The sequence below is a fragment of the Salmo salar genome, chromosome ssa10, assembly GCF_905237065.1.
Source record: "Salmo salar chromosome ssa10, Ssal_v3.1, whole genome shotgun sequence".
Classification (NCBI taxonomy): Eukaryota; Metazoa; Chordata; class Actinopteri; order Salmoniformes; family Salmonidae; genus Salmo; species Salmo salar.
Window position 1 is genome coordinate 16,579,835 of NC_059451.1, and position 27,607 is coordinate 16,607,441.

The window sequence follows — 27,607 nt, forward strand, 5'->3', positions numbered from 1 at the left end:
CAGGATAGTGGTAAGCCCTTGGGATGGGGGATAACCCTGTGATAAAGTCTACAGACAGGTGGGACCAGGGCCAGCTGGGGATGGGTAGAGGTTGGAGCTTTGGGCACAGGTGGAGCAGACCGTAACGAAGGATCTCACATCCTCAATTATGTTGAGCCACCAGACTCTCCCCCCCAGGAACTCCAGTGTCCGATTAACCCCTGTATGCCCAGTTAATTTAGAGGAGTGTCCCCGTTGTAGTACTTGGGAACAGGCTGATCATTGAACATGAAGTCTATTAGTGGGACCCCCGCCGGAGTCAGGTTCTCCGGTCTGGGCTTGTCGGACCGTGGTCTCAATACTCCATATCACGGGGGCCACAATGTGGGAGCTAGGGATGATGGGCTTGGAGAGCCTCTCCTCGTTAGAAACATTGTATTGGCGGGACAGGGCGTCTGCTTTCTGATTCTTGGATCCCGGGCAATAGGCTAATGTGAAGTTGAACCTGTTTTAGAACAGGTTGGCTTCTTGAATGGAGACCAAGTTCTTTTGGTCCGTCCAGATTATGAAAGGATGAGGTACCCCTTCCAACCAGTGTCTCCACCACTCAAGGGCCCACTTAACTGCCAAGAGCTCCCGGTTACCTACATCGTAGTTGTGTTCTGCTGGCGAGAACCGCTTGGAGAGAAAGGCACATGGGTGCAGTTTCTTGTCCCCCTCGTTCCGCTGTGAAAGGACTGCCCTTTCTCCGGTGTCCGAGGCGTCCACCTCTACCACGATGAGACGGGTAGGATCAGGATGGACGAGGATGGGTCCGGAGGTGAAACGTCCATTGAGCTCCCTGAATGCCCTGTCAGCCTCTGAGGTCCAGCAAAATGGTTATGGGACTTGCGGGTTAGGGCCGTGAGAGGCGTTGCCACCGCACCAAAGTTGTGTAAAAATTGGCAAACCCAAGGAACTGCTGGACTTGTTTGAGTGAGGCAGAACAGGGCCAGTCGGAGACCGCACTCTCCTTTACACGGTCCATTTGGATGCCAGCGGTAGAGATAATGTGGCCCAGGAAAGAAACTTGGGATACATGGAACTCACACTTCTCTATCTTGATGCATAGTTGACTCTGCACAAAGCGTCTCAGGACTTGGCGGACATGCAGGATGTGTTCTGGAAGGGTCTTGGAGAAGATCAGGATGTCATCGAGGTAAACAAAGATGAACCGATTCAACATATCCCTAAGCGTGTCATTGACCAATGCTTGGAAGACTGCCAGTGAGTTTTTTATTTTTATTTTATTTATTTCACCTTTATTTAACCAGGTAGGATAGTTGAGAACAAGTTCTCATTTACAACTGCGACCTGGCCAAGATAAAGCAAAGCAGTGTGACAAACAACAACACAGAGTTACACATGGAATAAACAAGCGTACAGTCAATAACACAGTAGAAAAAGTCTATATATAAATGAGGTAGGATAAGGGCTAAATAGTGGCTAAATAATTACAATATAGCAACTAAACACTGGAGTGATAAATGTGCAGAAGAGGAGTGGGCAAGTAGAGTAGTTTGATAGTGCCAATTGTGTGCAAAGCTGTCATCAAGGCAAAGGGTGGCTACTTTGAAGAATCTCAAATATAAAATATATTTAGATTTGTTTAACACTTTTACATTTACTGCATGATTCCATATGTGTTATTTCATAGTTTTGATGTCTTCACTATTATTCTACAATGTAGAAAATAGTAAAAATAAAGAAGGACCCTGGAATGAGTAGGTGTGTCCAAACTTTTGACTGGTACTGTATATATAAAAATCTCAAGCCTATTGAATAGACCCCATTCCAGTACACAACACACTGACGTCACGCAGAGATGTGCGCGACTCTTTGCTGCAGTAATACAGTTGTATTACTTCTAAACAAAATAACTTTTTACGGGTTCTCGTACACTTAAAATTATGTTTGGTTTCTTGCTTAAGATTATATTTGGTCGTGAATAACTATTTTGGATGAAGCCGTTGTTAGCTATAATGCTAATGCTCATTGACATAGGCTGTAGCAAAAGCTAGCCAAAGAGACATTTTATTGAAGTTCAAGTGTTTTAGAAGTATAATGCAGTTGATTTGCGATGATGACACAGACATTGTATTAAACAGGACATTCATACAAGCCTGAAAATTCAATTATAATCTAAAAGTAGTGTGAAATGCACTCATAAGCAACATATATATAGAGGCTTTTTTTGCTGGCATGCTATAAGAACTCACTGGTGTTCTGCTACCAACTTGCGCGCATCGCTCTTGGTGTGGCAATGTTTGCAAACACAGAAAGGAGTCTATATGAAATAGAGATATTTTTAACACACACAAAAAAAGCAATAAAACAAGAGATGATGCAAAACAACTGCATGTATCTCATGAAAGCAAAAATAATAAGAGAGCTATGGCTGATCCTGTAAAAAAAAAGCAGTGCCTTCAGAAAGTATTTATACCCCTTGACTTATTCTATTATTTTGTTGTGTTACAGCCTGAATTCAAAATAGATTTGAAAAAAAATACAAACAATACCCCATAATGACAAATTGAAAACATGTTTTTAGAAGTGTTTGCAAATTGTATGAAAATGTAATACAGCAATATCTCATTTACATACGTATTCACACCCCTGAATCAATACATCCCTGAATCAATATGTAGAAGCACCTTTGGCAACGATTAGAGCTGTGAGTCTTCCTGGGTAAGTCTCCAAGAACTTTCCACACCTGTATTGTGCAACATTTGCCCATTATTATTTTCAAAATTCTTCAAGCTCTGTCAAATTGGTTGTTAATCATTGCTAGACAACCATTTTCAGGTCTTTCCATAGATTTTCAAGTAGATTTAAGTAAAACTGTAAATCGGCCACTCAGGGACATTCTCTGTCTTCTTGGTAAGCAACTCCGGTGTTTTAAGTTATTGTCCTGCTGAAAGGTGAATTAATCTCCCAGTGTCTGGTGGAAAGCAGAGTGAACCAGGTTTTCCTCTAGGATTTTTTATGTGCTTAGCTCCATTCTGTTTCTTTTTTTTTAATCCTGAAAAGCTCACCAGTAATGATTATAAGCATACCCATAGCATGATGCAGCCACCACTATGCTTGAAAATATGGGGAACGGTACTCAGAAATGTGTTGTATTGGGTTTGCACCAAACATAACAGTTTGTATTCAGGACAAAAAGTGAATTGCTTTGCCACATTTGTTTTGTAGTATTACTTTAGTGCCTTGTTGCAAATACAAAGCATTCCTTCTTTTCACTCTAACAATTAGATTAGTATTGTGGAATAACTACAATATTGTTGATCCATCCTCAGTTTTTCCTATCACAGCCATTAAACTCTGTAACTGTTTTAAAGTCACCATTGGCCTAATGGTGAAATCATGTTCGGTAGCACGCCTGTATCTTTGTAGTGACCGGGTGTATTGATACACCATACAAAGTGTATTGATACACCATACAAATAACTTTGCCATGCTCAAAGGGATATTCAATGTCTGCTTTTTAAAAATTTGACTCATCTATCAATGCCCTTCTTTGTGAGGCATTGGAAAACCTCTGTGGTCTTTTGTGGTTGAATCTGTGTTTGAAATGATACATGGGTTGCCATAATTGCCATAATACATGGGTTGAATACTTATTGACTCAAGACATTTCAGTTTTCCAATTTTTTTGTTGGGTCTCCCGTTGCTGAACCGGATGGGAATTGCTGAACCGGAGAAGGCAAAGTACAGTACACAGTCAGAGATGTCAAATACACACTCGGCAACATTTCTTATCAAATGCATTAGCAAAGACGTGGTGTGGGTTGGTTGTGGCCTTGTACTCCACAGGGAGAAAGGGAAAGTAAGTGAGTTATCAAAGGCCAGTTTAGTCCTCATAGACCATTTCGTGGCCATTAATAGAAAATATTCACATGATTCCATTATTCACATACAGCTACTGTAAAGTAAACACATCATTTCACAGTAGCGTAAATATTCCAGGATACCTTCTCCACAGGTTGAGGTGGACTGCACCATTGTCCCTGGAATACGTCGTTGTGGTGGGAGTTAAAGTGGTTAAAGTGGTGGTCATCCCTGTTCCTTTTAAAGGTGGGTTCTCCCCCTGAATCACACAGGAATTGTCAACTTCACAATCTGGTAAGGGGAGAGCCACCCCTTGTTTCTAGGAAACCATACACAAAACGAATCACGTGGCCAAATATTTAGAAAGAGGTCATCATTTCATGGAGTCTGAAGGAAGAAACCACATGGAAAAAGAGATAACCAAGTTAGGTTAAAGAAATGTATTTTTGCAAAGACAAATTAATTTATTGTGTTATAGGTTTCATGATGCTTGTATCTAAACCAAAGTAGATAGTTAAGACATTTTATACATCAGTTGGGCTCTCTATAAGTTAAAATATGAGGTCCTAAACCTAACATGAATGTGTATCCTTGTAGTTGTGTGGGCTAATATAGTCAAAATTGATGCGTCGGGGTAAATTGTGCAATCTGGCCAGGGGCAAGTTGAGGTAATGGCTAATCAATATACCCCATACAAATGAAGATTCCATTTTGTATATTTTAAGCATAATATAGTGCATTCTGAAAGTATTCAGACCCCTTTGCTTTTTCCACATTTTGTTATATTACAGCCCTATTCTAAAAGGGATTCAATTGTTTTTTTCCTCATCAATCTCCACACAATACCCCATATTGACAAAGTAAAAACAGGTTTTTATAAATAAAACCTATTACAAAAATGGAAATATCACATTTACATAAGTATTCAGATCCTTTAACCAGTACTTTGTTGAATCACCTTTGGCAGTGGTTACAGCCTCGAGTCTTCTTGGGTATGATACTACAAGCTTGGCACACCTGTATTTGGGGAATTTCTCCCATTCTGCTCTGCAGATCCTCTCAAGCTCTGTCAGGTTGGATGGGGAGCGTCGCTGCACAGCTATTTTCAGGTCTCTCCAGAGATGTTCAATCGAGTTCAAGTCCCGGCTCTGGCTGAGCCACTCAAGGACATTGAGCGTTGTCTTGGCTGTGTGCTTAGGGTCGTTGTCCTGTTGGAAGGTGAACTTTCGTCCCAGCCTGAAGCAGGTTTTCATCAAAAACCTGCCGTTGAAAAACATCCACACAGCATGATGCTGCCACCACCATGCTTCACCTTAGGGATGGTGCCAGAGAAATTCTGGACCTCTGTCAGAGTGACCACCGGGTTTTTGGTCAGCTCCCTGACCAAGGCCCTTCTCCCCCGTTTGCTCAGTTTGGCCGAGCGGCCAGCTCTAGGAAGAGTCTTGGTGGTTCCAAACTTCTTCCATTTAAGAAGGATGGAGGCCACTGTGTTCTTGGGGACCTTCAATGCTGAAGAAATGTTTGGTACCCTTCCCAAGATCTGTGCCTCGACACAATCCTATCTCTGAGCTCTACGGACAATTCCTTCAACATCATGGCTTGGTTTTTCCCTCTGACATGCACGGTCAACCGTGGGACCTTATATAGACAGGTGTGTGCCTTTCCAAATCATGTCCAACCAATTGAATTTACCACAGGTGAACTCCAATCAAGTTGTAGAAACATTTCAAGGATGATCAATGGAAATAGGATGCACCTGAGCTCAAATCGAGTCTCATAGCAAAGGGTCTGAATACTTATGTAAATAAGGTATTTCTGTTTTTTATTTGTAATACATTTGCAAACATTTCTACAAACCTGTTTTTGCTTTGTCATTATGGGGTATTGTTATAGATTGATGAGGGAAAAAATGATGTAATCCATTTTAGAATAAGGCTGTAATGTAACAAATGTGGAAAAAGTCAAGGGGTCTGAATACTTTCCGAATGCACTGTATGCATAGTATTTTGAAGACACATCGCATTTATGTGATTAGACAAGTTAAAATGATGAAGAATGCCTTCCTCAGTTGGGTTCGCCCCCCTCTACACCTCAATTAAAGGGTTTTCTACCCAGGCGTAATGCAAGGCATTATCACTGGGATATGAGATTACACCAGGGCCTTTTTTAAAGTACAAAGTGTTATAAATGTGTCCCTTTGCTTACCCAGTCCCTGTGCTCAATTTAACCCATTTAACCTGTAAGTTGTGCCAAGAGACCCATTTTTTGGACAACCTGCTGTATGTTTTCAAAGCTGTTATGTTTGCATGCGTTCTGATTATTGCCAGGGATACACAACATCCTGAAATAAAGTAAAAGTCAAAAGTTTGGAGACACCTACTCATTCCAGGGATTTTATTTATTTGTACTATTTTCTACATTGTAGAATAACAGTGAAGACATCAAAACTATGAAATAACACATTTGGAATCATGTAGTAACCCAAAAACAAATCAAAAATATATTTTATATTTGAGATTCTTCAAAGTAGCCACCCTTTGCCTTGATGACAGCTTTGCACACCCTTGGCATTCTCTCAACCAACTTCATGAGGTAGTCACCTGGAATGCATTTCAATTAACAGGTTTGCCTTGTTAAACATTGATTTGTGGAATTTCTTTCCTTCTTAACGTGTTTGAGCCAATCAGTGTTGTTGTGACAAGGCAGGGGTGGTATACAGAAGATAGCCCTATTTGGTAAAAGACCATATTATGGCAAGAACAGCTTAACCTCTCTAGGGTAGGTGGCACCAAATCGTCCCACCTACGTAACAGCCAGTGTAATCCCGTGGCGCGTTATTCAAAAACCTCAAAAATGCAAAAACTTCAATTTTTCAAACATATGACTATTTTACACCATTTTAAAGACAAGACTCTCGTTAATCTAACCACACTGTCCGATTTCAAAAAGGCTTTACAACGAAAGCAAAACATTACATTATGTCAGCAGAGTACCCAGCCAGAAATAATCAGACACCCATTTTTCAAGGTAGCATATAATGTCACATAAACCCAAACCATAGCTAAATGCAGCACTAACCTTTGATGATCTTCATCAGATGACAACCCTAGGACATTATGTTATACAATACATGCATGTTTTGTTCAATCGAGTTCATATTTATATCAAAAACCAGCTTTTTACATTAGCATGTGACTAGCATGTGACTAGCATTCCCACCGAACACTGCCGGTGAATTTACTAAATTACTCACGATAAACGTTCACAAAAAGCATAACAATTATTTTAAGAATTATAGATACAGAACTCCTCTATGCACTCGATATGTCCGATTTTAAAATAGCTTTTCGGTGAAAGCACATTTTGCAATATTCTCAGTAGATAGCCCGGCATCACAGGGCTAGCTATTTAGACACCCAGCAAGTTTAGCACTCAGCAAAGTCACATTTACTATAAGAAAAATGTTATTACCTTTGCTGTCTTCGTCAGAATGCACTCCCAGGACTTTTACTTCTATAACAAATGTTGGTTTGGTTCAAAATAATCCATAGTTATATCCAAACAGCGGCGTTTTGTTCGTGCGTTCAAGACACTATCCGAAAGGGTAAATAAGGGTGACGAGCATGGCGCAATTCGTGACAAAAAAATTCTAAATATTCCATTACCGTACTTCGGAGCATGTCAACCGCTGTTTAAAATCAATTTTTATGCCATTTTTCTCCTAAAAAAGCGATAATATTCCGACCGGGAATCTGCGTTTAGGTAAACAGACGAAAGAAAATAAAGCATTCGGTCGACTCGGGCATGCGCCTAAACCCATAGTACTCTGATTCGGCCACTTGCCAAAAGCGATAATGTGTTTCAGCCAGAGGCTGCCTCGATATCGTTCAGCTTTTTCCCGGGCTCTGAGAGCCTATGGGAGCCGTAGGAAGTGTCACGTTAGAGCAAAGATCCTCAGTCTTCAATAAAAAGAGCCCAGATGAAACACAACTTGTCAGACAGGCCACTTCCTGCATGGAATCTTCTCAGGTTTTGGCCTGCCATTTGAGTTCTGTTATACTCACAGACACCATTCAAACAGTTTTAGAAACTTTAGGGTGTTTTCTATCCAGAGCCAATAATTATATGCATATTCTAGTTACTGGGCAGGAGTAGTAACCAGATTAAATCGGGTACGTTTTTTATCCGGCCGTGTCAATACTGCCCCCTAGCCCTAACAGGTTAAATAAGCAAAGAGAAACAACAGACAGTCATAACTTTAAGACATGAAGGTCAGTCATTGTGGAACATTTCAAGAACTTTGAAAGTTTCTTCAAGTGCAGTCGCAAAAACCATCAAGTGCTATGATGAAACTGACTCTCCTGAGGACCGCCATGAGACCTTTATTTAACTAGGCAAGTCAGTTAAGAACAAATTCTTATTTACAATGACGGCCTACTCCGGCCAAACCCAGCCGACGCTGGGCCAATTGTGCGGCACCCTATGGGACTCCCAATCATGGCCGGATGTGACACAGCCTGGATTTAAACCAGGGACTGTCGTGACACCTCTTGCACTGAGATACAGTGCCTTAGGCCGCTGCGCCACTTGGGAGCCCTCTGCTGCAGAGGATAAGTTCATTAGAGTTACCAGCCTCAGAAATTGCAGCCAAATAAATGCTTCACAGAGATCAAGTAACAGACACATCTCAACATCAACTGTTCAGAGGAGACGGCGTGAATCAGGCCTTCATGGTTGAATTTCTGCAAAGAAACCACTACTAAAGGACACCAATAAGAAGAAGAGACTGGCTTGAGCCAAGAAACACAAGCAATGGACATTAGACAGTTGGAAATATGTCCTTTGGTCTGATGAGTCCAAATTGGAGATTATTTGGTTCCAACCACCATGACTTTGTGAGACGCAGAGTAGGTGAACGAATGATATCCCTATGTGTGGTTCCCACCATGAAGCATGGAGGAGGAGGTGTGATGGTGCTTTGCTAGTGACACTGTCAGTGATTTATTTAGAATTCAAGGCACACTTAACCAACATGGTTACCACAGCATTCTGCAGGGATACGCCATCCCAACTGGTTTGCGCTTAGTGGGACTATCATTTGTTTTTCAACAGGACAATGACCCAACACACCTACAGGCTGTGTAAAGGCTGTTTGACCAAGAAGGAGAATGATGGAGTGCTGCATCAGATGACCTGGCCTCCACAATCACCAGACCTCAACCCAATTGAGATGGTTTGAGATGAGTTGGTCCGCAGAGAGAAGGAAAAGCAGCCAACAAGTGCTCAGCATATGTGGGAACTCCTTCAAGACTGTTGGAAAAGCATTCCAGGTGAAGCTGGTTGAGAGAATGCCAAGAGTGTGCAAAGCTGTCATCAAGGCAAAGGATGGCTACTTTAAAAAATAAAAAATATATTTTGATTCGTTTAACACTTTTTTGGTTACTACATGATTCCATATGTGTTATTTCATAGTTTTGATGTCTTCACTAATATTCTACGATGTAGAAAATAGTAAAACTAAAGAAAAACCCTTGAATGAGTAAGTGTGTCCAAACTTTTGACTGGTACTGTATATGTAAACTCAGCAAAAAAGAAACGTCCTCTCACTGTCAACTACATATATTTTCAGCAAACTTAACATCTGTAAATATTTGGATGAACATAACAAGATTCAACAACTGAGACATAAACTGAACAAGTTTCACAGACATGTGACTAACAGAAATTGAATAATGTGTCCCTGAACAAAGGGGGGGTCAAAATCAAAAGTAACAGTCAGTATCTGGTGTGGCCACCAGCTGCATAAAGTACTGCAGTGCATCTCCTCCTCATGGACTGCATCAGATTTGCCAGTTCTTGCTGTGAGATGTTACCACACTCTTCCACCAAGGCACCTGCAAGTTCCCAGACATTTCTGGGGGGAATGGCTCTAGCCCTCACCCTCCGATCCAACAGGTTCCAGACGTGCTCAAAGGGATTGAGATCCGGGCTCTTCGCTGGCCATGGCAGAACACTGGCATTCCTGTCTTGCAGGAAATTACGCACAGAACGAGCAGTATGGCTGGTGGCGTTGTCATGCTGGAGGGTCATGTCAGGATGAGCCTGCAGGAAGGGTACCACATGAGGGAGGAGGATGTCTTCCCTGTAACGCACTGCGTTGAGATTGCCTGCAATGACAACAAGCTCACTCCGATGATGCTGTGACATATCGCTCCAGACCATGACGGACCCTCCACCTCCAAATCGATCCCGCTCCAGAGTACAGGCCTCTGTGTAATGCTCATTTCTTCGACGATAAAAGCAAATCCGACCATCACCCCTGGTGAGACACAACCGCGACTCGTCAGTGAAGAGCACTTTTTGCCAGTCTTGTCTGGTCCAGCGACGGTGGGTTTGTGCCCATAGACGACTTTGTTACCGGTGATGTCTGGTGAGGACCTGCCTTACAACAGGCCAACAAGCCCTCAGTCCAGCCTCTCTCAGCCTATTGCGGACAGTCTGAGCACTGATGGCAGGATTGTGCGTTCATGGTGTAACTCTGGAAGTTGTTGTTGCATCCTGTACCTGTCCCGCAGGTGTGATGTTCGGATGTACCGATCCTGTGCAGGTGTTGTTACACATGGTCTGCCACTGCGAGGTTGATCAGCTGTCCGTCCTGTCTCCCTGTAGCTCTGTCTTAGGCGTCTCACAGTACAGACATTGCAATTTATTGCCCTGGCCACATCTGCAGTTCTCATGCCTCCTTGCAGCATGCCTAAGGCACGTTCACACAGATGAGCAGGGACCCTGGGCATCTTTCTTTTGGTGTTTTTCAGAATCAGTAGAAAGGCCTCTTTAGTGTCCTAAGTTTTCATAACTGGGACCTTAATTGCCTTCCGTCTGTAAGCTGTTAGTGTTTTAACGACCGTTCCACAGGTGCATGTTCATTAATTGTTTATGCTTCATTGAACAAGCAAGGCAAACAGTGTTTAAACCCTTTACAATGAAGATCTGTGAAGTTATTTGGATTTTTACGAATTATCTTTGAAAGACAGGGTCCTGAAAAAGGGACGTTTCTTTTTTTGCTGAGTTTAGATAGCTTTATTAGAAATAATATTATATTTCCCTTGATGTAGTGATGCTGAATGTAAAAAGAAAAACTCAACACACCCCACTCTCCCCTGCACATAAAAAAAATATAGCTACTGTTTTAAAAGTACAGTCAGATTTGGTTGGTGGGCCCCCCACCTTGCGTCAAAACATTTTAGTGGCCCCCCTCTTCACGGCGGAGAGAAACATTTATGTTTTAAAGCCAATTTCCTGCAATTCTACACATTTTGCCATGGGGCGTAGAGAAAATGTTGCAGTTTTAAAGCACGTTTTCAACAATTCTACACATATTTGCTCAATTTACCCCATACCCAGCATAAGTTGTGCCAAGAGACCACTCTTTGGACAAGCTAAGTTTTCAAAGCTGTTATATGCTGCTCAAAAAAATAAAGGGAACACTTAAACAACACATCCTAGATCTGAATGAAAGAAATAATCTTATTAAATACTTTTTTCTTTACATAGTTGAATGTGCTGACAACAAAATCCCACAACAATAATCAATGGAAATCCAATTTATCAACCCATGGAGGTCTGGATTTGGAGTCACACTCAAAATTGAAGTGGAAAACCACACTACAGGCTGATCCAACTTTGATGTAATGTCCTTAAAACAAGTCAAAATGAGGCTCAGTAGTGTGTGTGGCCTCCACGTGCCTGTATGACCTCCCTACAACGCCTGGGCATGCTCCTGATGAGGTGGCGGATGGTCTCCTGAGGGATCTTCTCCCAGACCTGGACTAAAGCATACGCCAACTCCTGGACAGTCTGTGGTGCAACGTGGCGTTGGTGGATGGAGCGAGACATGATGTCCCAGATGTGCTCAATTGGATTCAGGTCTGGGGAACGGGCGGGCCAGTCCATAGCATCAATGCATTCCTCTTGCAGGAACTGCTGACACATTCCAGCCACATGAGGTCTAGCATTGTCTTGCATTAGGAGGAACCCAGGGCCAACCGCACCAGCACATGGTCTCACAAGGGGTCTGAGGATCTCATCTCGGTACCTAATGGCAGTCAGGCTACCTCTGGCGAGCACATGGAGGGCTGTGCGGCCCCCCAAAGAAATGCCACCCCACACCATGACTAACCCACCGCCAAACCGGTCATGCTGGAGGATGTTGCAGGCAGCAGAACGTTCTCCACGGCGTCTCCAGACTCTGTCACGTCTGTCACATGTGCTCAGTGTGAACCTGCTTTCATCTGTGAAGAGCACAGGGCGCCAGTGGCGAATTTGCCAATCTTGGGGTTCTCTGGCAAATGCCAAACGTCCTGCACGGTGTTGGGCTGTAAGCACAACCCCCACCTGTGGACGTCGGGCCCTCATACCACCCTCATGGAGTCTGTTTCTGACCGTTTGAGCAGACACATGCACATTTGTGGCCTGCTGGAGGTCATTTTGCAGGGCTCTGGCAGTGCTCCTCCTTGCACAAAGGCGGAGGTAGCGGTCCTGCTGCTGGGTTGTTGCCCTCCTACGGCCTCCTCCACGTCTCCTGATGTACTGGCCTGTCTCCTGGTAGCGCCTCCATGCTCTGGACACTACGCTGACAGACACAGCAAACCTTCTTGCCACAGCTCGCATTGATGTGCCATCCTGGATGAGTTGCACTACCTGAGCCACTTGTGTGGGTTGTAGACTCCGTCTCTTGCTACCACTAGAGTGAAAGCACCGCCAGCATTCAAAAGTGACCAAAACATCAGCCAGGAAGCATAGGAACTGAGAAGTGGTCTGTGTTCCCCACCTGCAGAACCACTCCTTTATTGGGGGTGTCTTGCTAATTGCCTATAATTTCCACCTGTTGTCTATTCCATTTGCACAACAGCATGTGACATTTATTGTCAATCAGTGTTGCTTCCTAAATGGACAGTTTATTTCACAGAAGTGTGATTGACGGAGTTACATTGTGTTGTTTAAGTGTTCCCTTTATTTTTTTGAGCAGTGTATTTACATGAATTCTGATTACTTCCAGGGATACACAGCATCCTGAAATATATGTAGATATCTTTGTTACAGCCCTTGACTAGTGATGCTGAATGTAAAAAAATGCTCAACACACCCCACTTTCCAATACACGTAAAAAGAAACAGAGCTACTGTTTTAATCGTTGTCAGATTTGGTTGGTGGGCCCCCCACGTCACGGCAAAACATTTTAGTGGCCCCTCTCTTGATGGCAAAGAGAATTTTAAAGTACATTTCTTGCAATTCTACACAATTCTACAATTCTTCTTTTGTCATGGGGCATAGAGAAAATGTTGAATTTTTAAGCCAATTTCCTGAAATTCTAGAAATGCCCCCATAGAGCTGGGGGAATTGTTTGCAGTTTTTAAGCAAATTCCCTGCAATTCTTCACATCTTCCCATGACTTTTGCCCCACCTGTTTTGAGCCTCAACTTTCTAGCAAAAAAAAAAATATGTGTAGAGTATATATTATCATATTAGATTTTGTTGCATGTCTTGGTTGTTGTTTTGGCGTTGATTCGTGTGACATATCAGTTTGCAAACAATGTAAAAACTATATTTTCCTTGAGTTACAAACATGGTTTCTTTCTTGATTAAGCCTGCTCCAAAATTAAGGTGTTTCAGCCTAGCTCATTGCTTTATATGGTGGAGGGGCATTCAGTGAAAATACAGAGCGTAGGCATTGGTCATCTTTTCTAGTTGCGCAGTGATTGGCTCAGTGTTCTGTCACTCATGGAACACTATGTCGCCACCGAATCTACAGGGAGAGCTAGGCAGTTCAAGCCCCCTTGGGTGCTGACATAGATTTAATTTTTGGAAGTGCCTGTCCAAGAAGGCACAAGATCATTGGCCACAGATAAAATGATGTCAAATCACGTTATATCTTCTGTAGCTTTGATTGGACTGATCATGTCAACATCATACTTTCACAATCTAAGCTAGACAAGTAGTCATAATCATGAATGACTTTGACAATCTACTGGCAAATCCTTTTCAATCCTTGTCATATGTAGAGAAATTATAGATAAAATGTATCGGTGCTCATCGGCCATTGGACATAAACATTACACATCAAGTCGGAAATCGCAAAGTCAACAATGAGTGGTTTGGAAGGAATCAATGGCTAACTGCAAGCGCCGCAAAGCAATCACTATTTTGCTTCCCCTGCCTGTTATTCGGTGGAGAAGGTGTGTGGTCCAAGTCTGGCTTTAAGGGTTTAAAACATCTGTCTGAAAGGGTCTCTTTTCCAAGCTTAAAAAGATTAACATTCACACGCAACACATGGGCCAGAAAAGGTTGACTACATGCTCCCGAGTGGCGCAGCGGTCTAAGGCACTGCATCTCAGTGCTAGAGGTGTCACTACCCTGGTTTGATCCTGGGCTGTATCACAACCGGGCGTGATTGGGAGTCCCATAGGGTGGCGCGCAATTGGCCCAGCGTCGTCCAGGTTAGGGTTTGGCCAGGTTAGGTAGTCATTGTAAATAAGAATTTGTTCATAACTGACTTACCTAGTTAAATAAACACGACTTCTGACGCATTGAAAACAACAGGAAACTTGGAACTGGGTAATCTCAGACTTCAGTGAGTTCAAGACTCAGGCATTATTGACTCTGTTTCCATGTCCTGACGCTGCTCCTGTTTTTGTATTGTTCATGTTCTATTAAACTCTCCAATACACCTGCTTCCTGACTCCCATTATCTACATTACAGGATTGCGCCGCCATGTTCAAGTGAGCACAGCACAACAACAGTGAGTCATAAAATATGTCTTGTATACTGCGGCATAAATTATGTAATATGCCAGGGAGATATGTATACAGTAGCTAAGAAAGTAATAATAAGTGTATGTTGTGTAGTAAGCTGTTAGTAGCCCATGTGTCTCACACTAAGAATTAACCTACTGTTCTGACTTGTTGGTGTACAAGTAGCCTATAGCCTGTTTTAGAGAAATGTCATCGTCGACTATTGTAAGAGCTTTCATTGTCTGCTTATATGCCCCCATTATTTATCCTACGGTTCTGACTTGGTGTACAGGGAGAATACTGTAAGAACGGCCCATGTTCTGAATTCTATCGCTGTAAATTTAAAAAGTGCTGAACAAATAGTTATATGGACTACTCGCTCATTAATGTCCTAATCGAAGTTACGGCTTGCCTCTTATCCTCTCATCGTTCCCTTATGCCATAGTTTGTACATCTCAACTGTTATATTGCTTATATAGGTCTATCTCATTAGTATGTTATCATCATTTTCAGCAATGTTGGAATGATTTCATTGTTTTTTGTTTTTAATTTGTGTATTATAATTAGCTCATGTGCTTTTCTTTACTATGTAATGTTGTTGGGTCTGTAACCATGTTTTCCTCTTCCCATTCAAATATTTTTTTTCAACAAAAAGTTTAGTAATAGACCCATGTAATTCCAGTTGATATGGTGAGGGTTGTTTTGTTTGCACAATGCGCTGTCTGTGTGTCAGTATGTTGTCTATAAAAATGGATCCTCGTGATTGTATTTTCCTTCTGTGTTAGACCACATAAGCCTAATAAAATGTTTTGTTGTGGCTTTGCTGGCATGCATCTAAAAAAAAATGGTTGCGTTTTCCCCAGCAAAATTTAGACGCTAAAATAGCCACAGGAAACTGCACCTGGTGTATTCTTACACTCAATAGTAAGTTGAGACCTCTGGGGCCCTAAGCCCTAAGCCACCGCTTATGCCTGGGGCAGGCCTTGCATAAAGGTTCATCCAAAACCAATGTTTGCCCCCGTTCTGCAATGCTGACTGAAGGAAGTCCTTTCCCATCAATGTGCTTACAGCCATAGAACTTCTTGGACTGTTCTTACTTACAATTTGTCGTTCTCCTTACATCACTGTGCATTTCCTGTTATGGTTATCTTTTTTTTAATCATTCTATTCTATTACATTTTTTTGTGTGCATAATACAAATCTCTGTCCTGTGTAGCCAACCATATACACCTAGCATTATGACAGCCCTGAGTGATACAGTTGATATTTTCTGTTAATTAGTGATGGAATGAAGATCTGAATGAACAGAAATGAGAATGTTCATTGTCTGCTGCTATGTGTTTATTTGTCAGTAGCAAAGAGAAGCTTATAGGAGGCAATGAAAGTTACTTACCCATTCCACAGTGAAGAGCATCACCTGAATAGTGGTAGCTACACACTTCCCTGCCTCAAGTGTCTTTTATGCAAGGGCCTCCCTAGTAGCGCAGCGGTCTAAGGCACTGCATCACAGTACTTGAGGTATCACTACAGACCCAGGTTCAATGCCAGGCTCTGTCACAGTCTGCTGTGACCAGATCACCCATGAGGCGGTGGACAATTGGCCTAGCCTCGTCTGGGTTAGGGGAGGGTTTGGCTGGCTGGGATGTCCTTGTCCTATTGTGCTCTAGCAACTCCTTGTGACGGGCCGGGTGCCTGCAAGCTGACTTTGGTTGCCAGCTGGATAGTGTTTCCTCTGACACATTGGTGCAGCTGGCTTCTGGGATAAGCAAGCAGTGTGTCAAGAAGCATTGCGGCTTGGCAGGATTGTGTTTCAGCGGATGCTTGGCTCTCAACCTTTGCCTCTCCTGAGTCCATAGGGGAGTTGCAGTGATGGAACAAGACTGTAACAACCAATTGGATATCATAAAAAAAAGTATTTTATTCATAATAGCATTTCTGTGGATAACCTTACAATTTAAATTTGCCTTGCCTCACGTTCACGTACAGTATCAACGCTGTTTGCATGGCAATGCATGCAATTAGGAAGATGTTGTTTTGAAACTTAAGAAACTTAAATGGAGTTAATGTTTCACTGTGGCATATTTTCATCCATTACCGTGAACCTGTCTTCCCCATGTCTCCCACCACTGATAAATTCATACATACTGTACATTACATAGTCAAATAAATTATGAAATAATACACACTTGAGACAGGTATGGTAATTTAAATGACCTAATCAGATAAGTTTACTCAGTCACACCAGAGGGTGGCAGTAAAATGCAGTTATCTAACACCTGTTCCAAGCGACTGATCGTTTGTGTTCGTTTGAGGATACAATTTAGTGATACCAGTAGTATATTGCAACTTTATATGACCCTGAAGCTAACTTTCCCCACATTTTGCTGTTAGTAGAGCCAGGATTAATCAAACAGATTTGTGCAAATAAAAAAAAAACTGGTGCGAAGCAGAAGAGGATGTGATGTAATATAACTTCCGCCTTGTACAGACTCTTTTCGTTGAGGCTCAGCTAGCGACCGGGTGGGTTCACATTTTTGTTCATAACAATTTTGGGGAAATTGACTAGAATACGCATTTATAAAGTTATAGAAACACACCAGTGTCTGTCCGCTACCATATACGTGTCTCAGTAGCCATTTGGTTATCACATGTTAGACGTGTAAATATGAACATTGAAATACGAGCTCGAGCATGTGGCAGAGGCCTTACTAATACGTTAGCGAGGTGGTTGGCTGCTCATTCTGATTGCCGATGGGATAGCTAGCGTGTTCATTATTGTCCTCCAAAGAGATTAATACTCGTTGATGACTGAGTTGTGGACTCCCATAGCATTGTGTGTTGATTTCCATTCTTGGTGCCAGGGAGTAGCAGACTCCGCTAGTTAACAAGCTTCTAAAAGAGAAATCCGCTAACTTGCCACCAACTCGCACCAATTCTTCTCCCAACAGCCTGCCAAGATGCAGATCTTTGTGAAGACGTTGACGGGGAAAACCATCACCCTTGAGGTTGAGCCCAGCGATACTATTGAAAATGTCAAGGCCAAGATCCAGGATAAGGAAGGTATTTTAAGTTTCATTGGAGCTCATTTGTCATACTGTATGGCTGTTTTATTTACAAAGGGGAGGTGGATTTTACACTTTGATACTAGCACTGTGCATGAGTGATTTCATTAGTGGGTCATATCAATATGCTTTCTATTCTCAGGTATTCCTCCAGACCAGCAGCGGCTGATCTTCGCTGGAAAACAGCTTGAAGATGGTCGCACCTTGTCAGACTACAACATCCAGAAAGGTAAGAGAGTGACTTAATGAGAGCATGTAATGCTGCTCAAAGTTATGAGTTAGCCCTATGTGAAAAGGTACAGGTGTTTTTTAAAGACATACTTTGGTGCTATACTAAAACTGCTTCAGGCTGGATGTGTCAATGTGTAGTTCATACATGCATAATCTATGAGCATAATTACTGTTTTACCTAAACTAGCTACAAAGTTTTTTCTGGAAGCTTTGTGTGCTATTTTCTCCCACTGGAGACAGCCCCCTAACAGTTATTTTCAGCCAATGAGCTTCAGCCCCTTGCCATTTGAGTGACAGCTAGAAAGATGCACGCACAGCAGATCGAGAGGGTGCACATGTGATGTAGTACAACATTTTTGGGGACCACTTTTGACTTACGCATGCTAGTTTCAGAACTACTGGCTAAAATGTGTACAAAAGTACTATGTTTGTTCCCCACCAGAGTCCACTCTGCATCTTGTGCTGCGTCTGCGTGGAGGCATCATTGAGCCATCTCTGAGACAGCTGGCCCAGAAGTACAACTGCGACAAAATGATCTGCCGCAAGTAAGTCAACTTGATGGCGGTAATGAACAACTGTTTTTACAAAATAGTTAAGGTTGGAGCGTTTCTTTAAACTCACCCTTTATTTTTAGTTTCAATTTACCATTAAGAAACCTAAATGCACATTTGGGATTGAGGTGATGGAAATGCAACATTCAGCAACTGCAGTAATGTTACTTTGTTAAAGGAAAACTTAAGTGCCCTTGATGTGAGTGTCCCCTCGAATGGATGACTGGACAATGGACCAGTTAATTCTGTTTCACGTCAACCATATCCCACACATATTCAGATTTCATAGGTCTGAAAAGACTGGGTAGCTAATCAGTAATGTATTAGTTCAAATGAACCCATTTGGAGCGCTAGCTGGCAGTGGTTTACGCCGCTGGACTACACACTTTGGACAGTTCTGAGCCTTTTTGTGCTGCAGGTGCTACGCTCGCCTCCATCCTCGTGCTGTCAACTGCCGCAAGAAGAAGTGTGGACACACCAGCAACCTGCGCCCCAAGAAGAAGCTGAAGTAAACTGTTTGCTTGGTGCTTTCTGTGGGACATATGCAGAACTGTTATGTAAAATAAACATTAAAAAAAAGACATTGCCTGGCCTTGATGTAAAGTTAATCCACAATTGAAGGGTCTTAGAGAAAGGACTAAAGGACAGTCTGAATTTGTTTGATAGTCAGGCCTTCATGAGGGCATGGACAGCTCAAAAAACATTAAAACAAATCAAATAGCCAGACAATTCAAGGTGACTTGCGTACCTACTTGTGACAAATAAATTGAATCAGCCCCAAATGAAGCTGACAAACGCACAATGGCTGTCTGAATTCACGTACATGTTTGAAATAGCAGGCATTTTGGGAATGCAAAAAAGGTTTCATGGCATGATTTGTATTTATTTTTTACAATTTAAATGCCAGTTTAAAATGTCACTAATTTTGGCTTTTAATCTACAGACAAAAATAAACAAATTCATTAGGGCATAGGCCTACACACTTGGGAGACTGGCCCAGCCAATCAGAATTCGTTTTCTCCACCAGGGCTTTATTACAAACACTCCTGTTTCATCAGCTGTCAGGGTGGTTGGTCTCAAACAATCCCGCAGGTGAAGAATCTGGGTGTGGAGGTCCGGGGCTGGCGTGGTTACACATGGTCTGCATTTGAGGCAGATCGGACGTACTGCCAAATTCTTTAAAACAACGGAGGTGGCTTATGGTAGAGAAATTAACATTAAATGCTCTGGACATTATTGCAGTGAGCACACTCCAACTTGAGACATGTGGCATTGTGTTGTGACAAAACTGCTCATTTTAGTGGCATTTTTGGGACCAACACTTTACATGTTGCGTTCAGTATTTGCTGCACACTTTTGCAAAAATTGTTCGGCAACAGCTGATCGTTCATTTTCATAATCATGAGGCAATGCACTATAGGTGGGAATCAACGCAATTGCGCATTCTCAGTAGGCTGATATTTGTTTTTACTGAACAATATGCAGTTTAGTAGGCAAGCAAGATTTCTGACAGGGCCAACATGTTTGTGCTGGATGCACTTGTATACAACCAACAAAAATTTACAAGATAAAGTCATGTAAAAGAGGTGAATAGGAAAGTGCAGTACACAGGATTTTATGACATTGTAGAGCTTGTGTTCAAAACAAATTAAAAATAAATTGCTGGCAAGTGAAATACTGAGACCCCAAAGCTAAGAAATTCATGCATCTTCTTAATGACTGATGTGCCTCAGGGTCAGTCAACATTTTAAAGAGAGCCCTGTAGTTAACTGGCTACTACAATTCATCAAATGCATTGAAAAATAAATGTTTTAGCTACGTTTAATGTTGAATTGTATACAAATACTTGCACTACAATTAGTTCCTCATACATTGTAACTTCCATTATTATAAACATGGGTTCCTCCTATGCAGAAAGTAAAGTCAAATCAGGCAAATGTGATTAAGGCCCTGTTTTAATACTGGAAAAATGTATCCTTGTTAAATGATAAGCAAATGCAACAAATATAAACCACCTGTCCAATAATGTGATTACAAGGATAATCATAGTGTTTGAGCACTTTCAAATACTGACTTGGAGTTCAAAGCAGGTCGCTGAGGTATTTGAAATAGTGGTTGTCAATAAGTTACTTGTGTCAAGTGTATTAAGAGTATGAGAACACTACAGATCCTACACTTCATTTTAATTACAGAATAATTCCACAGGCATTCCAAGACAATTCTTTTCCGTTATATAAATGTATTGTCCAGTCAGTACAGATAGTGCTTCATCCAGTTATGTGGGGAAGAAAAGTGCATCTTTGGTACTGCATTTTGTATCATTACTCCAGTTGGATGATCACATTTTCTGTCAACAGTCTTCTCCAGAAGGTTGTAGATAGGCTAGGAAAACAACCATGTTGATATGACCATGTTCCCCCCCCCCCCCCAAAAAAAAATATAGGCATCAAGAAGTACACAGAGCAGGTTGCACTTCCTGATTTATCTTCACATAAATTCTTGGATGACAGTCACACTTTTAGGTAGGAACAGCAGAGACCACGTTTACATGCATACCAATATCCCGTTATTTTTCGGGATACTCAAGTATTCTGTTTTTGAGTTGACGCATATTTAAAACTTATCCCGTTCACAATAACCCGAAAAATCTTGTATCCCGGTTTTGAGAAACCTGTTTTTTTTTTAAACATTTATTTATTTAACTAGGCAAGTCAGTTAAGAACAAATTCTTATTTACAATGACGGCCTACAACGGCCAAATCCTAACCCAGACGACGCTGGGCCAATTGTGCGCCGCCCTATGGGACTCCCAATCATGGCCGGTTGTGACACCGCTTAGAATCGAACCAGGGTCTGTAGTGACACCTCTAGCATGGAGATGCTGCACCACTCGGGAGCCTGGGATATGCTGATCTTAGACAAGATACTGTGGCATGTAAACATCTTATCCCGTTTAGGCCTACTGTTGTTTTTCGAGGTCTGCGCAGGCTCAGTTTCGCATATCATGAGTGTTGTGATGTTTTCCTCTTGATTCTCAAACAAATCACTTCAAAAAGTTGGCTACATGCGCAGTTCCATACACCATAATAATTTGTTTTTCTGATACTCTGTAGGCTACTGGACTGTATAGCCTACTGGCTTAGGATACTATCACCCCTAATTTAGATATGTTTCTGCATATAATTTCCAACATTTGGAAGACCATTTGTCAACTATAGTTCGATACAGTGCATTCGGAAAGTATTCAGACCTCTTCCCCCTTGTTACATTACGGCCTTATTCTAAAATGGATTCAATTATTTTTCTCCCCTCAATCTACACACACACACACACACACACACACACAATACCCCATAATGACAAAGTGAAAACATGTTTTTAGATATTTTTGCAAATTTATACAAAAAGAAAAACTGAAATACCTTATTTACATAAGTATTCAGACCCTTTGTTTTGAAACTGAAATTGAGCTCAGGTGCATCCTGTTTCCATTGATCATCCTTGAAATGTTTCTACAACTTGATTGGAGTCCACCTGGGGAAGGCTACTAAGAAATGTCTGCAGCATTGAAAGTCCCCAAGAACACCGTAACCTCCATCTTTCTTAAATGGAGAAGTTTGGAACCACCAAGACCCTTAGAGCTGGCCACTCAGCCAAACTGAGCAATCAGGGGAGAAAGAGAAATCAGTGATGTGACCAAGAACCCAATTGCCACTGACAGAGCTACTCTCTGGAGGTGGGAGAGCCTTCCAGAAGGACAACCATTTCTGCAGCACTCCACCAATCAGACCTTTATGGTATTGGCCAGACGGAAGCCACTGCTCAGTAAAAGGCACATGACAGCCCACTTGGAATTTGCCAAAAGGCACCTAAAGGACTCAGACCATGAGTAACAAGATTCTCTGGTTTGATGAACTTGGACTGGGAGACTAGTCAGGATAGAGTGAAAGATGAACGAAGCAAAGTACAGAGAGAGCCTTGATGAAAACCTGCAATAGAGTGCTCAGGACCTCAGACTGGGGCGAAGGTTCACCTTCCAACAGGACAACCACCCTACGCACACAGCCAAGACAGCGTAAGAGTGGCTTCGGGACAAGTCTCAATGTCCTTGAGTGGCCCGGACTTGAACCCAATCTAACATCACTGGAGAACCTGAAAATAGCTGTACAGTGATGCTCCCCATCCGACTTGAGAGGGTCTGCAGAGAAGAATGGGAGAAACTCCCCAAATACAGGTGTGCCATGCTTGTAGCGTCATACCCAAGAAGACTCGATGCTGTAGTCAATACAAAAGGTGCTTCAGCAAAGTACTGAGTACAGGGTCTGTACAATGTGATAGCTGTTTTTAATTTTTATTTGTAATACATTTTCCCCTCAATTTTTTTTTTTGCTTTGTCATTATGGGGTATTGTGTGTAGAATAATGAGGGGATAAAAATAATTTTATCAATTTGAGAATAATGTTACAAAATGTGGAAAAAGTCAAGGGGTCTGAGTACTTTCCGAATGCACTGTACATGCAGCTTATCTTTTGTCATAACTTGATGCCCTAGAAGACTAAATAAAGTAATGCTTACCAGATGAATGCATTAGTAATCAAGTTACCAGTAAAGTTGTCTGTTTTGTTTTGGGACCTGGGAGAAAACACAATAACTCCAAATCAGTGGAAAAATTGATCCTGTGGAAAATGTCATCAATTTGACTGGTTAAGGTTAAATGAAAAGCTGAGAAAACCATGGAAAACACTTCTGATGAGACTTCAGTTCGTCTCAGGTGCATATTTTGTGTGGTTGAACGACTGTCTGCTTGCATAACAGTGTCAAATACGTATTCACATTTTCTCAAGAGATGCTGAAAGAAAAAAAATCATATTTCTCCACTCCTGTTCCCGAGACAAAATTAACATTTGTTGTATCATTTTAGTCAGAAATGCATTATTCTGCAGGAGTTAATATTATATTATTCTACATGTGAGAGGTTATAGGCCGACAGTCAGTGTCCACATTTCAGTTACTATTCCATTTAACCCATATGAACTTAAATTAGGAATATTCTATTTAGTCACATGGATACTTGTGAGCGGGATGTCAAAGGTGCATGTAAACAGCTTATCCCGAATAAGACCTTAAGCAGGATATGAGCTACTATCCCAAATGCATGTAAATGTGGTCATTGTTCAACAGAATTGCAGTTTGTCTACATGAACAAGGTGAGATTACATTACCTACAGAGTACTTGTCAAAAAACTGTATTGCTAATTCAACACTGATTTAACCTTATTTGTACCTATATAATACCAAGAAAAAATGCCTCAATGCCTAGGTCAGAAGAGAATCTCGATGGTGTGCATCAGTGAAAGTAGAGATACCAGGCTAGCTTTGCATTGAATCAAGTACAGTACATCTTTACTAATAACACTACTTGTGCTTTTAAATCTATTTGTAAAAGGTTGCACATTGGGTAATGCGCATAACTCACATTACTGTACTTGGCAAGGTTCTTCACTGAGCTCATTAAGTTTTGTCATTGAGTACCCTTGGTGATAAACCCTCCACAGCAACATTTCTGTAGGATTACCAAATAATAATTATGTAAACTGTTAATGTAATACATAAAACAACAGAAGTAAATCTATTATTAATTGTTAATACTGACAAACGAAAACAATAATTTGGCAACTACATTTTAAGTACAAGCCCAGATTCAATTCAACTACTTTTAAAAGTTCAAGATAACCTCTATAATAGCAGGTTGACTGAATCATAACCCAACAAAACATTTAGATAAATGGTGTAAACGTTGACTCAACAATTCTCACAGCGACGAAGAAAACAAAATGAGACTGCTCCTATCCACCACCTTGATAATAACAATGTACCGCTGCAACAGGTAGATCCATGGTTCTACTCTTAACCGCTGTAATAATGTGCTTGAGCAAACATTGTTCCAAAAGAGCTAGCTTCCGTCCTTGTCCCGTTGCGCTATTTGTCGATGAGCTTGGCCAAGCTCTGTCGCAGGTCATTCAGGTCGTAGATCTTGACATCCAGGACGTCAATGACCCTCTGAACCTCACTCTCTGCCCTATCCCGCTCCTCCAGAGAGGAAGCCAGAGTCTGCTCGGCTCTCTCCACCCGTTGCTCAAGTTCTGCATTCCGTGTCTCCAGATCCTAGAAGGTCCACAAGGTGACAGAGGACTTCGGATCAATTCACGTTAAAGATCTCAATTGCATACTCCTCGCATACTCTCTACTCGTCTCCTTATCAACACTCATTGGATGAGAATGCCAGAGGTCCCTCCACTCTGACCATCTCCAATGGATTTTGAGGAGGCCGCCAGTGGAGAGGATGCAAGGAGTATGTAATTGAGATTCTCCCACTGTCATATCTTTAGATTTTCCCCCTGCATTTTTTCAGACCCTTTGAAAACTCTCAGAGACCCCCAAGCGGTGCCCGACCCCCTGGCTGAGAATCACTAGTCTTCAGTATAGTTTGGAAAAGCCAAAAATGCATGTTCTGCCCCAATTCCTAAAACTCACCTGAAGTCTCTGAACCGCCTCTTCCCTCTCTTTCTCTAAATCATGAATATCTGAGTTCTTGCTCTGTAGATTGTGGATTTCCTAAAAAAGACAAAGTATATTGAAAGCAGGTCCTTCCACACGTGTGGTTCTTGAGCAATTCCCAAGCAATTAACATCCCATCATGTATAAAAATGCTGGGTAGGCCCAGTTGACCATTATTTTGGCTACCACAGGACTACAATGCCTCCATCCACAGGGCACGAATGGTTTTATGAGCATGAAAACAATGTAAACCATATGACATGGCAGTCTCAGTCACCAAATCTCAACCCAATTGAACACTTATGGGAGAGTTTGGAGCGGCGCCCGAGACAGTTTTCCACCACCATCAACAAAATTATGGAATTTCTTGTAAAAGAATGGTGTCACATCCCTCCAATAGTTCCAGTCAGTCAAAAGTTTGGACACACATACTCATTCAAGGGTTTCTTTATTTTGCCTATTTTCTATAGTGAAGACATCAAAACTATGAAATAACACATATGGAATCATGTAGTATTCAAAAAAGTGTTAAACAAATCAAAATATATTTTATATTCTTCAAAGTAGCCACCGTTTGCCCTGATGACAGCTTTGCATTCTCTCAACTAGCTTCACCTGGAATGCTTTTACAACAGTCCTGACGGAGTTCCCATATATGCTGAACACTTGTTGGCTGCTTTTTCTTCACTCTGCGGTCCAACTCATCCCAAACCATCTAATTTGGGTTGTGGTTGGGTGATTGTGGAGGCCAGGTCATCTGATGCAGCAATCCATCACTCTCCTTCTCTATCAAATAGCCCTACACAGCCTGGAGGTGTGTTGGGTCATTCATCCTGTTGAAAAACAGATGATAGTCCCACTAAGCCCAAACCAGATGGGATGGCGTATCGCTGCAGAATGCTGGGGTTAGCCATGCTGGTTAAGTGTGCCTTGAATTCTAAATAAAATCACAGACAGTGTCACCAGCAAAGCACCATCACACCTCCTCCATGCTTCACGGTGGGAACCATATATATGGATATCATCCGTTCACCTACTCTGCATCTCACAAGGACACGGAGGTTGGAACCAAAAATCTCAAATTTGAACTTCAGACCAAAGGACAGATTTCCACCAGTCTAAATGTCCATTGCTCGTGTTTCTTGGCCCAAGCAAGTATCTTCTTATTGGTGTCCTTTAGTAGTGGTTTCTTTGCAGAAATTCGACCATGAAGGCCTGATACACGCCGTCTCCTCTGAACAGTTGATGTTGAGATGTGTCTGTTACTTGAACTTTGTGAAGCATTTATTTGAGCTGCAATCTGAGGTGCAGTTAACTCTAATTAACTTATCCTCTGCAGCAGAGGTAACTCTGGGTCTTCCTTTCCTGTGGCGGTCCTCATGAGAGCCAGTTTCATCATAGCGCTTGATGGTTTTTGCGACGGCACTTGAAGAAACTTTCAGTCCTTCACATTTTCTGGATTGACTGACCTTCATGTCTTAAAGTAATGATGGACTGTCATTTCTCTTTGCTTATTTGAGCTGTTCTTGTTATAATATGGACTTGGTCTTTTACCAAATAGGGATATCTTTTGTATACCACCCCTAACTTGTCACAACACAACTGATTGTCTCAAATGCATTAAGGAATGAAATTCCGCAAATTAACTTAAGGCACACCTGTTATTTGAAATGCATTCCAGGTGACTACCTCATGAAGCTGGTTGAGAGAATGCCAAGAGTGTGCAAGCTGTCATCAAGGCAAAGGGTGGCTACTTTGAAGAACCTCAAATATAAGATATTTTGATTTGTTTAACACTTTTTTGGTTACTACATATGGAATTATGTGTTATTTCATAGTTTTGATGTCTTCACTATTATTCTACAATGTAGAAAATAGTAAAAATAAAGAAAAACCCTTGAATGAGTAGGTGTCCCCAAACATTTGACTGGTACTGTACATAAAGCAACACATCTACCAAGGAAATTTCCCCTTCCACATGGGAAGTACTCGAAAAATCTGTTTTCTGAGATTCTCAAGTGAAAACCTCAGCTTGTACCTCACTAGTTTCTTTCAACGGTGCTATCTAGATAGCCTAGAAGACTGGCATCTTGAGGCTAGAAGTACCTGGCTGCCTGGAAAGTTTGTCTGAGCCCCGGGTCTTACCTCGTCTTTAGCTTTGAGCAAGGCTTCCAACTCCTCTAACGTCTGGGTCAGCTCATCCCTCGTCTCAGATTCACTGGGACCAGGCCGCCCGCTCTGAGCCTCCAGCTCTGCCACCTGCCAACACACAACACCGGAGAGAATAACAAGTAAGGACTTTTTAAATCCTAGTGTACATGCTATTACAGGATTATTTTTTTCCATGTATATTTGTACGTTGGCACGTGGAGCGCACAGATTCGCATCACTTCGTTAGTCAGTATGTGTTACACCTGTGTTGGTTTGTCATCTCGTTTCTGGGAAGGTGTTTCACCTGGGCTGGCCTAGGTAATATTTAAGAGTGGCTTGCCCAGTGCTCCAGTTGTCTTGAGAGATGTGGAGGGTTAACACCTTTAGTTGGCTCTCCACATTTGATTTCTAAAA

At 41.8% G+C, this 27,607-nt stretch overlaps 2 protein-coding genes across 6 annotated transcripts in view; one reads left to right on the top strand and one right to left on the bottom strand.

The window, feature by feature from the left end:
• Nucleotides 1-16,909: 16,909 nt before the first annotated feature.
• LOC106613625 (ubiquitin-60S ribosomal protein L40) lies at nt 16,910-19,067 on the top strand. Its single transcript, XM_014216074.2, has 5 exons — nt 16,910-17,160; nt 17,589-17,700; nt 17,845-17,931; nt 18,376-18,478; nt 18,903-19,067. The coding sequence occupies exons 2-5, from the start codon at nt 17,598-17,600 to the stop codon at nt 18,994-18,996; spliced, it is 387 nt and encodes a 128-aa protein (XP_014071549.1). The 5' UTR covers nt 16,910-17,160; nt 17,589-17,597; the 3' UTR covers nt 18,997-19,067.
• A 3,807-nt stretch (nt 19,068-22,874) lies between these two features.
• The window catches only part of homer3b (homer scaffold protein 3b), a 60,170-nt gene continuing 55,437 nt past the window's right edge, over nt 22,875-27,607 (bottom strand). For all 5 annotated transcript variants that reach the window (XM_014216079.2, XM_014216075.2, XM_014216077.2 and 2 more), the window contains 3 exons: nt 27,188-27,301; nt 25,019-25,099; nt 22,875-24,649 (listed from right to left, as the gene is read on the bottom strand). In XM_014216079.2, the coding sequence (XP_014071554.1) occupies nt 24,464-24,649; nt 25,019-25,099; nt 27,188-27,301 (381 nt within the window). In that variant the 3' untranslated portion in view covers nt 22,875-24,463. The remainder of the gene's footprint in view (nt 24,650-25,018; nt 25,100-27,187; nt 27,302-27,607) is intronic.

Excerpts from the sequence above, each read along its gene's own strand:
- LOC106613625 (XM_014216074.2), top strand. The coding sequence starts at position 17,598 with ATGCAGATCTTTGTGAAGACGTTGACGGGGAAAACCATCACCCTTGAG. Across the intron at positions 17,932-18,375 it reads AGACTACAACATCCAGAAAG|AGTCCACTCTGCATCTTGTG; the intron begins GTAAGAGAGTGA and ends GTTCCCCACCAG. Across the intron at positions 18,479-18,902 it reads GACAAAATGATCTGCCGCAA|GTGCTACGCTCGCCTCCATC; the intron begins GTAAGTCAACTT and ends TTTGTGCTGCAG.